Source organism: Lathyrus oleraceus, chromosome 6 (genome assembly GCF_024323335.1).
Source record: "Lathyrus oleraceus cultivar Zhongwan6 chromosome 6, CAAS_Psat_ZW6_1.0, whole genome shotgun sequence".
NCBI lineage: Eukaryota > Viridiplantae > Streptophyta > Magnoliopsida > Fabales > Fabaceae > Lathyrus > Lathyrus oleraceus.
In genome coordinates, this window is record NC_066584.1 from 61930074 (window position 1) to 61946991 (window position 16918).

General features: G+C 35.8%; 1 protein-coding gene across 1 annotated transcript; it reads left to right on the plus strand.

The window, feature by feature from the left end:
• The first annotated feature begins 13064 nt into the window (after positions 1-13064).
• LOC127094026 (secreted RxLR effector protein 161-like) lies at positions 13065-13765 on the plus strand. Its single transcript, XM_051032900.1, has 3 exons — positions 13065-13093; positions 13158-13481; positions 13588-13765. Exons 1-3 carry the CDS (start codon positions 13065-13067, stop codon positions 13763-13765), a joined length of 531 nt encoding a protein of 176 aa, XP_050888857.1.
• Positions 13766-16918: the final 3153 nt, after the last annotated feature.

Here is a 16918-nt window from a genome sequence, read left to right on the forward strand (position 1 = left end):
ACCTGTAATCTCTGGCATTTTATTAGTTTTGATTCGAAAACTTCTTATCTTTGGGTTTTGTTCGTACTTTTCCCTTTTCCTTTGGAAACAATAAAAGCGCGGTGGTGACTCTAGTTTTATTGACATTAAGTTTATCCATAGCTTAATGGTCATGAATTTACCGCTACACATACCACACACTAAAAGAAAATATCAAGAAGGAAGGACCTATTTCAATCATACTTGTATTAGTTCATCTGACACAAGGTCATTGATGAACCAATTAGCCTTAAGGCATTAGAGATTTCATTGGTCAATGAGGGAATGGGAAAGAATATGGATGAAGATGAAGAGGGATGGGAAGATAGAAACACAAATTGGTTATGGGAGGAGTTTCATCAAATCAAAACCATCCATTCATTTTGGGATATGAAATGTACATTTCATCAATCCCCTAAATCCAATGGTTTTGATCCAACAAAAGTCAAATCAAGCTTGACCAAGGCCCAAACAGAAAGTCAAACATCACAAGACCATAAAAATGGCTCAACATAATATTTAAGCATTTAATCAATTAAAAATCAAAATAAAAAATGAATTAAAATACATTTTTATTTGGTCAAAACCTAAAACTCTTCAAAACACCAAATAAATGGCTAAGAGATTTATCCTAGGTCAAAGGACCTTAGACAAAAAATTTCATGATTTTTGAAAATTCAGAAGTATTTTTAAATAATTAAAAATATGCACAAAAACATTTAATTCATGAAAAATATTAAAATTAATGCAAAAAATAATTTTAATTCAGAATATGAAAGAGAAAAATATTTAAAGATTTTTGGTGAACGTCCCATATTTTTTGGATTAAAAATGAAATTAGTATGAATTAAATAAAATAAAAGGATTAAACATAAAATCAAAAATTGAAATAAAATAAGAAAAAACTAGGGCCATCAGATCTCCCTCATTAATTGAGGTGGCAGATCTGTTGGCCACACACGCGCGTTCCATGGTGGACTCAAGTCAACGTGTTGTACGCATGGTAATGCAAATCAAAGGTCCAGATTGGAACATCAAAACATGATCAGATGACCAGGAAGTGTGACAACACACCACTGAAGCTAGGGCTCTGGTCATCTTCTCTGGTGACCTCCACCGGACTGGTCCAACTTCATCTCAATGGAAAATGAAAAACGAAGACACTATTTCAAAAAGAAAATGCTCAGGATCACGAATCTGGCCTCAATTTTCTCCAATTCCAAGTATATAGAAAGATACAGGGATTTGAACTTTGAGGATCATGAACTGAGTTTCTTCAATTTAACCTCAAAGCAACTCAATCTTGATGCGTACATTGGTATGACTTCAGCCAACCAAAAATCACAAAGAATGGAGAAGAATTGAGAGAGAATTGAAGAGATGAAAATTCTAGAAAATCACCTTCGAGGGAGCTTGAGACTTGCTTGATCTTGCTTCCAATTGGCCTTGGCTTGACTTCAGAAGCTTGTAGAAGTTGAATTGGATCAAGGAAAGGCTTGGATTCTTGGAGTTTCAATCTCAAAACAGAAGGAGAGTTAAAACTCGATTTTCAAATGAAAACCTTCAAGATTTTCCTTTAATGGTGAGGGTTTGGATTGTAGGTTCAAATCTTGGGCAAGGTGTCCTTAATTCTGAGCAATGGAGGTCGTATTTATAGGCAAGGCAATTGCTTTCTACACATTTCAAAAATTGGCCAAAAATAGCAATCTTTATTGCATGATTGCATGGGCGTGTGATAGGCCCATGAAATGATGCAATCAGGTCCAAAATTCCTCATGTGCAATGCTGAAAGTGTGTCATGTGATCATGCAATGGTGATTGGAATGTGATCATGAATTTCATCCAAATGAACCCTTGTGAATAAACCATGTCCAAGTCCTCCAATTCTTGGCCAAATGAGATGATGTTTGACTTTTTGGAAAGGTGAGATCAAGGGGAACAACTTTAATGTTTAACACTTTTACATTTGAAGCTTGGATAATGATGAATTTTGAGGTGGAAGTTTGGAAAATCAAACATATTTGAAAATTTTCAAAGTACCAAGTCAAATGTTCACTTCTTCCACCTTGAATAACTTTTGCTATGAGTTTCAAATGGAAAACATTCCTTCATCAGAGTTGTATCTATTTCAAACCTATTAAAGTTTGTCACAAATTTGACATGATTTAGATTTGGCATGAAGGAGTTATGCATTTTAGAAGTTGAGGAAAATCAGTTGTTCAATGGTTATGGTCCAAAATGACCTATAATATTTCCTCTTGGGACATGCCCTTGAAAGTTGAATTTGAATTTATTAAAAGAATAAAAGTTAGAGAGGACATCTTGAATTTGATCATGAAACTTAAATGGCTTTCATCTCATAAAAATTGAGCAAGTTATGGTCCTTGGAAGTTGACCTTCCAACCAGGGTTCAGACAAAATGACCTATAATCTTTCACCTTAAAAAATGACTTTCCAAGAAAAACTATCTCTTGACTTAAACATGAAAGTTGTTTGGAATGTCATAAGGAGTAAATTGTATCTTGGAATAATTTTCATATGACAAATATTGTAGGAGATAGCGTCTAGGGAACCCCAGTTTTGACTAGTTGACTTTCTCTGGTCAACCACCATGAACCATCTTACAAACTTGAAAATATATTGATATGTTGGACTAATGGAGGATCATATTTATATAATATGATGTAATATGAAGTATCCCTTGAAATATTTGATCAAATGATGAAGAAACTTGTTGAAGAAGTCACACAAGATACCTAGATGAATTAGGGCTTCCAAGGCAAACAAGCTTCAAACTCTTGATGATATCTTGATAAAAATGATATGTGAAGATCATGGGGACCCATATATGATGTCTAGAGTCAATGTGAACCATATCTTGATTAGGCATAGGTGAACACACACACACACAACCTACAAAAGAAGTAAACTATACATTTACATATTTTTGGTATTTTGGTTAGTAAATAATGAAAAACAAAGTATAATACAATTAAATGTGCTTGGTGATCTCTCCCACTGCAACCCTAATGAATGAAGGGTAAGGAGGATGCCAAGATGTGATCTCAAAGTCAATGCATATGAAGATATAGCATGAGGGATCTTAGGGTCAAAATTGGGGTCTTACAATACCCATTCAAAGCATACAGGATCATTTCATGCCAATCTTTGTACGTGACAACCATCATTGGAATAATCTTCTTAACGTTCTTATTCGCAAATTCAACAACCTCATTCCTCTTAGGTCTGTAGGGAGAAGAATTATGATGTGCAATCTTGAAGTCTTTGCAAAGAGCTTCCACCATATTATTATTCAAGTTCGATCCATTATCAGTAATAATATTACTTGGCACACCATAACATCATACAATCTGATTCTTGTTAAACCTTACAACAACTTTCTTAGTCACATTCACATATGATGCTGCTTCAACCCACTTTGTGAAGTAATCAATAGCCACTAAAATGAAACGATGTCCTTTTGATACTTTGGGCTCAATCATGCCGATCACATCAATTCCCCACATGGAGAAGGGCTATGGAGAGGAAATAACATTCAAAAGTGTCGGAAGAACATGAATCTTATCCGCGTAGATTTGACACTTGTGGCATTTCTTCACAAACTTGCAACAATCAGATTCCATTGTCAGCCAATAGTAACTTGCTCTCAACATATTCTTTGCCATAACATGTCCATTGGAATGAGTACCAAAGGAACCTTCATGGACTTCAGTCATCAACATGTCTGCTTCGTGTCTATCCATGCATCTGAGCAAAACCATATCGAAATTTCTCTTATAAATCACATCACCATTAAGGTAGAAGTTGTCAACTAATCTTATCAAAGTCTTCTTATCTTTTAAAGATGCCCCAGACGGGTAAATATGACTTTGGAGGAAACATTTGATATCAAAATACCATGGATTTTCATCTTATTCTTCTTCAACAAAAAACACATGAGTTGGCCTATCAAGACGCATCACTGTCAGATTGGGAACTTCATTCTAAAACTTCACCACAATCATGGAAGCCAATTTTGCAAGAACATATGCCATCCGGTTTTCATCTCGAGGGATATGATGAAACTCAACCTTTTAAAAGAAAGTTGATATCCTCCTCGTATAATCTTTATACGGTATCAAACTGGGCGGATTCGTCTCCCATTCACCTTTGATCTGATTTACAACCAAAGCTGAATCTCCGTAGACGTCAAGATATTTAATTCTGAGATCAATGGCTTCTTCGATCCCCATATTGCAAGCTTCATACTCAGCCATATTGTTTGTACATTTGAATGTCAATCTAGTTGTAAACGTAAAATGAGTGCCTTGAGGAGTAATAATCACTTCCCTAATTCCAGTACGATACGAGTTAACAGCTCCATCAAATACCATGCCCCAACGGGAACCAGGTTCTGGCTCTTCTTCAAGCAATGGTTCATCATAATCCTTCATCTTCAAGTACAAAATCTCTTCGTCAGGAAAATCATATTGTACTGACTGATAATCTTCAATTGGTTTGTGAGCTAAATAGTTAGCCTAGACACTACCTTTAATAACTTTCTGAGCTCGATATTCAATATCATACTCAGATAACAACATTTGCCAACGAGAAATCCTCCTAGTTAAAGCAGGCTTCTCAAAAATGTACTTGATGGGATCCATTTTGGATATCAACCAAGTAGTATGATTCAACATATACTGGCGCAAAGGCTTAGCAGTCCAAGCCAATGCATATCATGTCTTCTTAAGCATAGAATACCGAGACTCACAATCGGTGAACTTCTTACTGAGGTAGTAAATTTCATATTCTTTCTTCCCATATTCTTCTTGCTGACTAAGAACACAACCCATAATTTCTTCTAGCACAGTGAGATACATGATCAAAGGTCTTCCTTCACCAAGCAAAGACAAAATTGGAGGCTCAAGTAGATACCTTTTGATATTGTCAAAAGCTTTCTGGAAATCCTCGGTCCAATCACAAGACCGATCTTTCTGAAGGAGCTTGAATATAGGCGCGCATATGACAATCATATGCGATATAAATCTTGAGATATAGTTCAAGCGGCCGAGAAAACCTATGACTTGCTTCTCAGTTTTGGGCGCATACATCTCTTGTATTGCTTTGACCTTGTTAGGATCAACTTTAATACTCTTCTCTCTGACAATAAAGCCCAATAACTTACCAGAACGAACACCAAAAGTACACTTATTGGGATTCAAGCGGAGTTTATATTTCCTCAAACGATGGAATAACTTCAATAAATGCTCAACATGCTCTTCTTCATCTCTTGATGTAGCAATCATATCATCAACATACACCTCAATCTCTTTATGAATCATATCATGGAAAAGAGTCATCATGGCTCTCTGGTACGTTGCACCAACATTCTTTAAACCGAAAGGCATCACTTGATAACAGAATGTTCCGCAAGGCGTAATGAATGTGGTTTTCTCCATATCTTCGGGTGCCATTTTGATCTGATTATAACTGGAAAATCCGTCCATAAAAGAAAAGATTTTGAATTTAGTTGTATTGTCTACCAACATATCAATGTGTGATAGAGGAAAATCATCTTTCAGACTGGCTTTATTCAAATCTCTGTAATCAACGCACATACGGACTTTTCCATCCTTCTTTGGAACAGGTACAATATTGGCCACCCACTGTGGGTACTCATAGGTAACAAGGAAATTGACATCAATCTGTTTATGCACTTCCTCCTTAATCTTCACTGCCATATCAGGATGAGTTCTTCTCAATTTCTGCTTGACCGTCGGGCATTCTGGCAACCAATTTCTGCTTATGCGAGATTTTATGAGTTCTAACCGACGTTCCTACTTTTGATGTCTCTACACAACTACTAACTCAACTGGCTTAACAGAATTGCACATATATCTTATTTGCATCATCATATTGTTTGTGTTTGATGCAACCAAAGTTAGGGTTTAGTGAAAAGTGATTCTTTTTTCATCTCCAAAACCTCTAAGAATCCTCTTACTTTGATAAAAATAGCCCTCAAATTTAAAAATTCAGTGTGTTTTAAACATTTTGGAGTCTAAAATTTGAACCATATCAAAAAATGAAAGAATAGTTTACACAACTACAATCAAAACACATGATGTGTTTCAGATGCTACAATATAAGCAAATGAAAGGGTGTTCATATTGTATAATACAAACTGATATCAAATCATATTTAGAGAAAAAAACAAGAATAATTATATAAAAAATAGTTGATAACCTAAATAAATGACATATATTGTGCCTAAGCAGATTGATGTCGGTTTCCTTGTTACCTACATATCATATTTAGAGAAAAATGTCATTTCATATATAAAATATATGTAGTCCACTAATCATATATATCTAATTAATCATGGATAAATCTATATATCAAAATATCATATATAAAATGTAATTATACTATTGGAGTCTATATTTTAGCATCGACCATTGACACTGATGCAATAAGTCTCCATTTAGTGTTGATTGAGTCCACAACTACGAGTTAATTTTTTATATTTTCCAAATTATTAGAGTCGTGAAGCTGTAAATTTTAGTTAATAAATCATAAATTATTGGGTTTCAAGTGTAAAAGTGCTAAAGTTTCATACCGACTAGGAATATAGGAAATGTTGGGTTTATAAGAGACGTGACCCATACCCCTACTGCCTTAAAGTTTTGGGTGGATATGTGGTTTCAAAGTATCTTGGATCCCCAACATTTGGCCCATTGATACTTTCGGACCTCGCTCCTCAGACTCCCCAACAAGTGGTATTAGAGTCATGGTTAGGCTCGGTGGGGGATTAGAAGTGGACCCTAGTATGAACCAAGGCTAGTGATGTGGGTGACTCCCACTTGTGAAGGATGTTGTTAGGTTTCAAGTGTAAAAATGCTAAAGTCCCACATCGACTAGGAATGGAGAAAATGTTGGAATTATAAGAGAGGTGACCCATACCCCTATTTACTTAAGATTTTTTGTGGATATATGGTGTCAATGTCTCTTGAATCCCCAATGTTTTCCTCATTGACACTTATGGGCCTTGCTATCCGGACTCCTTAACATAAACTTAATTTTTAATATTTTATTTGATTATATAGATTCGGCCACTCTTTTTTTGGTTACAAATAAAGAAAAACTAAATTCGTAATACATATATATTCGGGCTAGTCGGCTATATATAATTCCATCATTTATTCGGGCTAGTCGGCTATATATATTCTCGCTACAAATAATACATATAATTTCATCATTTATTATTTCTATATATTCGGGCTAGTCGGCTATATATAATTCCACATATTCCACAAGTTAAGGAAATTTGCACCTACAATTTTGAACAAGCTAATAAAATGAAAATATATTTCTCCGAGTTAGTCTCCAATATAATTTATTATACATCCATTACATTTTCCATACTTTAATTATTTTGATAATTTTCTTATCCTTAAATTTTAAAACTTTCACTATAACATCCAACTTACATATTGCTCTAACATTTTTAAAAATGTGATAATGACATAGTAGAGTATGAGATTTAGGGAAAACTTTGTAAAAATCATTCATCAAATCATTATCTCAAACAACCACAGTTACCTTGGTTTGATATTTTTGGAGATTTCAACAAATTACGACACCTTTCTAAAGAACAAATGACATTTTATTCCTTCTCAAGCATCAGATCAGGAAATGCAATTGAGAAAGTCATCTCAATAGAAGTGACACCAACAAACTCAAACAACTGTATGCAATATTTGTTGGGTTTATAAGTAGAATCAGGAAATGCTTGATTTTTTTTACCGCTTGTCAGCAGGAGTGTGATTGCAACCAGTGGGGGATAAGCTCTTACTTCTGTGAAATGTTTCAAGTGTAGAGGGTTGGTTCAGCGTGCCGTTGATTGAAAGAGTACATATTGTTGGATGACTCCGTGTTGTTTCCCGAGGTTGTAGAATATGAAGATTCGAGGTTATATCTACTGAGTGTATGAAAATATTAAATCTGGAAGTGTCTGATATGAATGGTAGCATGGTCATTGATACCCTAGCTGATGGTTCAGTGACTACTTCATTGGTGTGTGAATTGTACTTTGACAATTTATGGTAGAGAGTTTGAAGTTGACTTGATGTGTTTTCATATAAGTCAACTCGATATTATTCTGGGAATGAATTAGTGTGAGCTCAACCATATGCATATCAATTGTTTCAATAAATCGGTGAAGTTTATTGAATCCGAGGAGAGTAGAGAGTCGAGTTTCATGATCGCGAGGCAGGTAAGGATGTCCTTAAGAGAGAGTTCTCAAGTGTTCATGGTGTTCGCATCCTTGAGAGGGGGAAGCGATAGAATGATTAGGGATCTACCTGTTGTGTGTGAGTTTCCTAAAGTGTTCCCGTATGACATTAGTGATTTGCCTCCAGAGCATGAGGTAGAGTTTTCTATAAACTTAGTAACTGATACCCTGTGGACACTAGAATACCCTTGATTAATATAATGCTTAATTTCATCTGTAATTCTATATGTACATAGGAGTTAATTTGAATGATTAAAAATTTTCTCACTAAGGACTTAGGAGTAAACACCCTTAAGGGATGATAGTCAAAATTGTTAAATTAAGTTATTGCATGGTCAGGTTACTTTTGTTGATGAATCCAATCATACACCTTCCCTAGCATGTTCACTCATAACTTCTTTTAAACTATTACACTACTTTATTTACTTTTAATTGTACTTTATTTTCTAGCCACAAAACAAAATTCCAAAACCCCCATAGTCTTTTGTTTAACTAATTCAAAACTAGAACTTTGTATCGTCAAGCAGTCCTTGAGATCTATACTCGGGATTTCCCATTATTACTATATTGGCAGATTAAATTTTCAAGGACGAAAATTCTATAAGTGGGGAGAGTTGTAACACCCAGAATTCAATTTATTTATTTAATTAAATTTAGTTTCATTTTATTTAAATTATTTAAATTAATTTAGATGTTTTATTTGGATAATTGTAGAATATATGTTTTTGGGAGGGTTTCAGAGAGAGTTAATGGAATGGTAAAAATTGATTAAATTTATTTTAATTAATTTAAGTTGAGTGGAATAATTAAAAATAAGGTGGTTGTAGAAAAATAAGAGAAATAATAGAATTTTATGGATAATTGAATTATTAGAAATAAAGAATAAAGGAAATTGGAGTTAGTAAGAGGAGCAAGGGCAATATGGGAAATAGTATAGCAAGTTAAGGATGGTAAGGGAATAACATAATTAGGGGAATTAGATTTGGTTTAAATAGAAAAGAGTGAGGGCTAAACCTTTTTATAATACATGTTATTTTGGAGAACAAGAGAAAAGAGGTAACCTAGGGTTTGGGAGAAAATACCATTGTTGAGGAGCTTAGGGCTTGCTTTGTTGGAAATCAGGCAAGGGGACGATTACTCTTCTCTGGGTGTGTATTGTATGAAATGTAGAGAGAGATCCTCACCATCCTCTATATTTTCTTTTTATTTCATTATAGTTGATTTGTTCATGCGTTCTTGATGGAAATTGTGTCAATTGTGTGTCCAATTGTTATGATTCATGATTTAATCTGTGCGTTATAACATGTTTAATTGTTCTGAGATTGTTATATGCTATTAAATTAATGATATGATGTGTTTGGATATTATAATATGAATTGGTTTGATGAATAAGGGTTAGGGGATGAGGAAGATGAAGTAAGCATGCTGCAAACTGGAATTTTTAGGAAATTGGTTGATGTCAATCGACTGCACACGTGAAAAATTAGAAAATTTTGAAAATAAGAACTATGTCAATCTATTAATTCATTTAATCAATTGATTTCTCTTATCCAAAACGTGAAAAATTAGAAAGGCAGAATGTAATGAGGAATAATGTCAATCGATTGCATCCAAAAGTCAATCGATTGAGGCTAGTTGAATTTTGAAAAATTATTGTGCTGAAACCTATTATTTTATCCAATCGTTTTCACCATAAATTTAGTTTTGTAAATCCAAATGAGATGTGGTTTGAAGAATTGGAAAACTAACGTGAATGGATATCCCATAGTGATGCATTAAGAGGCTATATGGGTGCTGGAATTTGTGAAAATGAATTGTTTTAATTGTTATATAATAGTTGACGGTAATGAATAAATGATTAATTTTTTTAAACGAATGGATTAATGATGGAGTTATGTTAAGATGATTTAATATGATTGATTGTTGTGTGGATGTGTATTCGATGTGTGAATATATTATGTGAAGTGCAAGTATAATTATGTGAATTATTATAAATACTTGCTGATGATTGTTGAATTGTGTAGTTCGAAATGAGAGCCACTGTTGATGTTTATGTGGTGCAGCAATGGTATGGAATGCATATGATGTTGCTGTGATGTTATATGAGGTGAATATGAGTAGTGCTATTACGAAATATATGATTATATGGTGATTAATTATGTATTGTTAACGTGATGATAAATAGTTTAGAAGGAGGGACTATTTGTATGTTTGTATGCATTATTATTATCATTTTTAGATAGTAATTCAGAAGGGGAATACTATTGTATGTTAATGCATGTTGTTTATGATTATAAGGGGACCATAAGAATTGTTATTGTTGTTGCATGGATTTGTATTGACATGCATCATTATGTTCATGTTGCTGAAAGATGCATGTTCGCTAGTTCAGAAGGGGGACTATTGGCTTGTTCCAAGCTCAGAAAGGAGGCTCATGGGTTCAGAAGGGGGGACCCGGTTCCTGAGAGAACCAAATGTTGAGTTGGTACCACATGCATATAGAGTTGAGGTGTTTTCACATTGCATACAAGTTGGCATTTGTGAATTGATGATTGTTGTGTGAATACATTATATGTTGATGATTGTTTATTGTTGTTGTTTATGCTACCCTTTTTGATCTTTTGCACCACTTATATATTTGAGCGTATTCTCACCCCTTTGCTTTATGTTGTCCATCATGGACATCTTGCAGATAATAGAGTTTGGTTGCTCTGAGCGGAAGATAACTTCTTGGAGCCCATCTTATTTTATTTTATCGTCTATCATTTTTAATCGATTAAATGCTCTAATTTGTAACATCGAGAACAAAGAACTTTTATTATGTTTTGAGTTAATGTTTAATTATGTGGTTTAAAGCCTAATACTTTAATTGTGAAATTTGATTTTTGAAGTTTTTATTATGTTAATTTCGTTGCATGTTTTTAAATGTTTATGATTTTTTATGGTTGTCGTAGTCATGCCTTAAATTATCAATTAAATCTTTTTATATAAGTTTCCGGATTTAGGGTGTTACACAACCAAACTGTAACACATGCGCTTGGGTCATCTCAATGAATATGGAATGATAAAACTACATAAGAGGAATTTGATGAAGTGTGTTTGCAGTTGAACAATTGGATTGTGCAAGTATTATGTTCTTGGGAAAAAGTTTAGAATTTGTTTCAAGACTGGACAACACAAGACTAAGGGAATCTTAGAATATGTCTATTCTATTGTCTGGGGGCCTACAAAAGATCCCTCTATTGAAGGTTTCAGGTACTTTGTGACATTCACTGATGTTTTTCTCATAAGGCCAGGGGTTTCTTTATGAAATATAAATCATAGGTCTTCACTAAGTTCAAACTGTGGAAGGCAGAGGTTGAGAACCAGACAAGGATAGAATAAAGTATTTGAAGTCGGATAATGGAACTGGATGCATTGACAAGAATTTCATGCATTTTTGTGAGGAGAATGGAATCCAGGGGCACTTTTCTGTGAGGGAGACACCACAACGTAATGGTGTTGTATAGAGGATGAACATGACTTTGACGGAGAAGCCAAGGTGCCTTCGGTTGAATGTTAGTATTTCAAAAGGTTTATGGGTAGAAACACTCAATATGGCATGCTACCTAGTTAACATATCACCACATATATGTTGTATTTGATGAGCATTCGATGTTGAAACAGTCATATGTGATAATTGTGCTAGATACTAAGGTAGAACATTCCAATCAAAATAAGATTCAGGTCAACATTGAGGAGCCACCAATGAGTCCAAGGCAGGTTGTAACCCAATAATAGGATGAACCAGGCTCAGATTCAGGTGGAGTTCAAGATTCAGGTAGAAAGAAAGACTATAAACTTGTATGTGATAGGGAGCCCCGTCGTAATACACCTCCAGTGAGATATGAGTTTGAAGACTTAACAATATATGCTCTTCTTACCACCCTTCTACTTAACAAGAGAAAGATAAGTGGATGGGTGATATGGTGGAGGAGATGAAGTCCTTAAAAAATAATGAGACATGGGATCTTGTTCAACTGCCATAGGGAAAAAGAGATATTGGTTGCAAGTGGGTGTACAAGAAAAAACCAGCAGTAACAGAAAAAGAAGGGGGAAAGTTCAAGTTTCACCTTGTTGCAAATGAGTATTCACAATAGAAGTGATTATTTATGATGAGATCAGTCTGGTGGTTAGACACACTTCTATTGGGGCAGTATTGACCCTGATAGCCAGTAAAGATATGCATTTAGTGAAGATGGATGTGAAAACAACTTTTTTTCATGGTAATCTAGAGGATCAAATCTACATGGAGAAACCAAAGGGTTTTAGTGATATTGGACATGGCAAACTTGTTTTCAAATTGAAGAGATTTTGTATGGAATAAAGCAACCTCCAAGTCAATGGTATAAGCACTTTAATTCATACATGCTTCGGATTCTCTATAGAAGGTGTGATTATGATTGTTGTGTTTATGTCAGGAGCCTTCATGATGATTCTTTTGTTTTCCTGTTACTTTTGTTGATGATATGTTGATTGTTGCTAACCATTTTCATGATGTAAATTAGTTGAAGACCAAGTTGGGTAAGGAGTTTGATAGGATATGGGTACTGCAAAGAAGATTCTTGGGATGGAAACTCATAGGGACATTATGAGCTAATAAATTATGGTTTTATCATAAAAGCTATGTTGAATGTGTTTTGAGTAGATTTAACATAAGCAAAGCAAAACTTGTGAGTATTCCATTGGCAAATCATTTTAAGCTCTCTTTGGAACAATGTCCGAAGACAGACTTGGAGATTTAAGGTATGTCTAAGATTCCTTATTCCAGTTGAGTTAGTTGTTTGATGTATTCTATGGTTTCCACTAGACTGGATTTGGCACAAGCAGTTAATCAAGTGTACAAGTTCATGTCCAAGCTAGGGAAGCAACATTGGGAAGAAGTCAAATGGATTCTAAGGTACTTGAAGGGTACAACTATTCATAGTATCATGTTCAACATGGAGCAGAATGTTTCATCGATTGTGGGATATGTGGATTCTAACTATGCAGTTGATCTGGATGATAGGAAGTCTACAACAGAGTATGTTTTTACTCTTGCATGGAGGCCTATATGTTGGAAATCGTCAATTCAATCCATAATAGTTATGTCTACAATTGAGGCGGAATACATGGTAGTATATGAAGCTCCCAAGTAAGCCTTGTGACTTACAAGGTTAGTGAAAGAGTTGGGTGTTAAGCAAGGCGGAGTTTAGTTGCATTGTGATAGTCTGAGTGCTATCTATTTGGCGAATAATTAGATGTATCATTCTAGGACCAAACATATTGATGCGAGGTTCCAAAAGATCAGAGTTGGTAGCGTCCATACATATATTACTTCAAAAGGTTCATAGTTCAGAGAATGCAATTGATATGTTGACCAAGTCAGTCACTAGTGAGAAGTTCAAATACTGTTTGGATTTGTTATATGTTTCTTAGTGTTTAGCAGGAACTACACACCTCTAGTTGCTAGGATATGAAATTATGTAGCTAATCTTCATATGAGTTTGGTATTTGTCAAGGTGGATATTTTTGAGTTTAACTCATAAGTAATGTCAAGCGGACAAGGGACGGGGCCCCGTAACCCAACTATTTTGTTGAGGGGTGCGATTGGGGTGCAGTACGATTTAGGGATATTGTAATACCCCAAAATTTACCCTTCATTTTTCCTGGAAGCATACGCTTTACACCTCATGCATGCATTCATTTTTAGGTCATTTAGCATTTGCATTTCATCATGGCAATCGGAATCGGATCCAAGAAGCTTGAACATCATCCAGGACACTTTGTGGGCTCTATTTAGATGATCAGTCAACACAAGGGAAAGACTTGAGTTACTTCCAACAAGGGTCTATTCCTCAGTCAAAACGTTAATCTTGAAGGAGCAAAGGTTTGTTCATGAGCTGTCATGCTCGCTAGGCGAAGCCCACGTGTTTTGAAAAAAAAAATCTTGGACTTGGACCTCTCTCATTTGAGCCCACAGGTCCACAAAAATCAGGTTATAAATTCAGAGTTTCAGTGAAACAAAAGGCCATTCTATTCCTATTACCCTGTCTGGAAAAAAGATAGTGAGAGAAGAACCCTGGGGAAAAAGATAGTGAGAGAAGAGCTAACAGAGTTCAGAGCAACCTCCAGGCAACTTTGAAAGGTTCATTCTGACTCACACACTTTCAGCTCAAGCAAACCCTAACATTGGTTTGCAAATCCAGCCGTGCCATTTGATTTCAACCGATCTCTCCAATCAGATTTGCCCTTATTCCCATTACCTTTGTGCTTTGAAGTTGAATACTCTGAATGTTTGAGGTATGATGGATGAATTTCATTAGGTTTTTGCCCACGGGTTCATAATTATGTATGAATGTATAAATAATGCCTTCAATGCTTAATCGTTTAATTTCTGAAGTGTATGCCACGGGGTTTGAGGTTTCTGAAACCATACTGTTATCCATGAAAAATCATACTGTTTTGCTCTAATCTGACTTACGTTTGTCATAGCATGTTTTCTCCTAATCCTTATCTTGTTTCACTAACCCTTTTGTTGAGTTTTTGTGAAGGCTCACATGACTTTTGCAGGGATAGCTCGCTGGATATTCCATTTTGCTTGTGGGATACCATTTGGGAGATTTATTCTGATTGCCTTGTTGGCACATTTACTTTATACATGTTTGTTTTGTATGTGTTCGTATCCCCGCAGGTAGCGCGGTTCCTTCGTCAAGGACTGCCTTTTTGCATGAGCATCCCAAACCCTAACCCTTCATTGATTTTCCTTCTCCTAAACACACGTTTACTCCTTCTACTACAGGTGCGTAAGTCTCCAAAGGTCGAGCATCCGGTAGATTGCGTAGTAACGTCGTTCGTCCAAAACCCAATCCATAACCCCGTAGTTAGCCGAACTACGACTTGCTCTGATTCTCATTCCAGATGAGATACGTAGGCATAAGACGCGATGTCTTAGCGAGCACACATCCCCCCAACCCATAGGTCATCCGAGCTACGAAGACTCTGATTCTCATATTCAGATGAGATACGTATGCAGTGGATGCGACATCCGTGCGAGTCATTTTCATTTAACCCCTTTTTTAGTAAACAGCACAAGATAAACTCACACCCTTTAGACAAGAACTACAAAAGTGGATCCTGTAGAGTACTACGGATGCGTAGGGGTGTTAATACCTTCCCTTCGCATAACCGACTCCCGAACCCAAGATTTGGTTGCGAGACCTTGTCTTTTCCTTTTCTCTTTTCAGGTTTACTTCGAGCGTTTCCTTTCCCTCCTTTGGGATAAATAACGCACGGTGGCGACTCTTCTGTCATTTTCTTTCGCCGGTTGTTTTTTCGCACACTGCATTTTTCAGGTTCCGACAGCCGGCGACTCTGCTGGGGACCCGGTTTCCCTAAGCGAGTCCCTCCTAGCTTTTGTAGTTTGTTTGTTTATTGGGTGTTCATGCTTTTGTACAATTATTTATTTATCTGCTTTACCTTATTGCATTGTGTACATATCATTGCTGTATCTGTTGGCTGGCTATGGCTGCTTGGTGATCTTTGTGAGATGAGTTCTATACCCGAACTTGAGTGCACTTAGGATAGGAGAATGACATAGTCTTGTCGACTTGTGTGGAGTTATTCCTTAGCAAGTTGACTTGCAAGCCCATTCACTTGGTGGAGGTCATGTTGAGATCAATAATGTCACACAAGTAAGTTGTGGTTAGACATTACTTTTTCCAATATAGACCTTAGAAGCCGAGGAACTTAGTTTACCAAACCCATCTTGGCCTATTCGTAGGACGTAGTGCGAAAGTCGTTCAAGTGTAAGATTTGATACGATTGTTACGCGATACTACACTCATAAGAGTCTCTCTTGAGAATATTTTTGGAATACGAGTAGTCGTTCCTCCGATAATATCCGAAAGATGGGATTATGACTATGGGAACCTTTTGTAGAACATGTTTGGCAGGTTTAAACCTTAGTACACTCCTTTTGGGTGGTTCTTAACCTAAACTCCATGCTCGTGACTTGCAACAAACCCTTGATTCATGGTTGATCCGATCAGGTATCCTTAATATCAATGAAACTTGGGTGTTGATAAGGTGTAAACCATAATCCACCAAAATGGGGGGTTGATATTAAGGATAACATGATCCATCCCATGACCTTTGTTTGGTGTGCTCTTAATTTCTCTCCAAACAGTGCAACCTGATAGATGTTCAAGCAAATACAGCGATCCTGATTCCCATGCCACTTCACTGCATTCACATCATTTTGCATTCATAATCATTCACACATGTTTATCCATTTTTGTGGGGTTTATATCTTCTACTTGCTTCTAGTCGGAATTTTCTTGGTTCTCATCAACGGCTTAGTCTTTTTTTTTACATCGTTTATCTATTGAGAGACTGGAATCAAGGGGGTAGAATACCTTTGGAATTGATAAACATGTCATTGTATTTACATATTCATTATCATGTCTTGCATAACAGGTACCGCCACAGTGTTCTCAGTTGTTTTGGTGTTCAATCAGCAGGATAGCTGACCCAGGCATTCACCGGTACGGTACCCGTAGAAACCAACAGAGAGTAATGGAAAGCCTACAG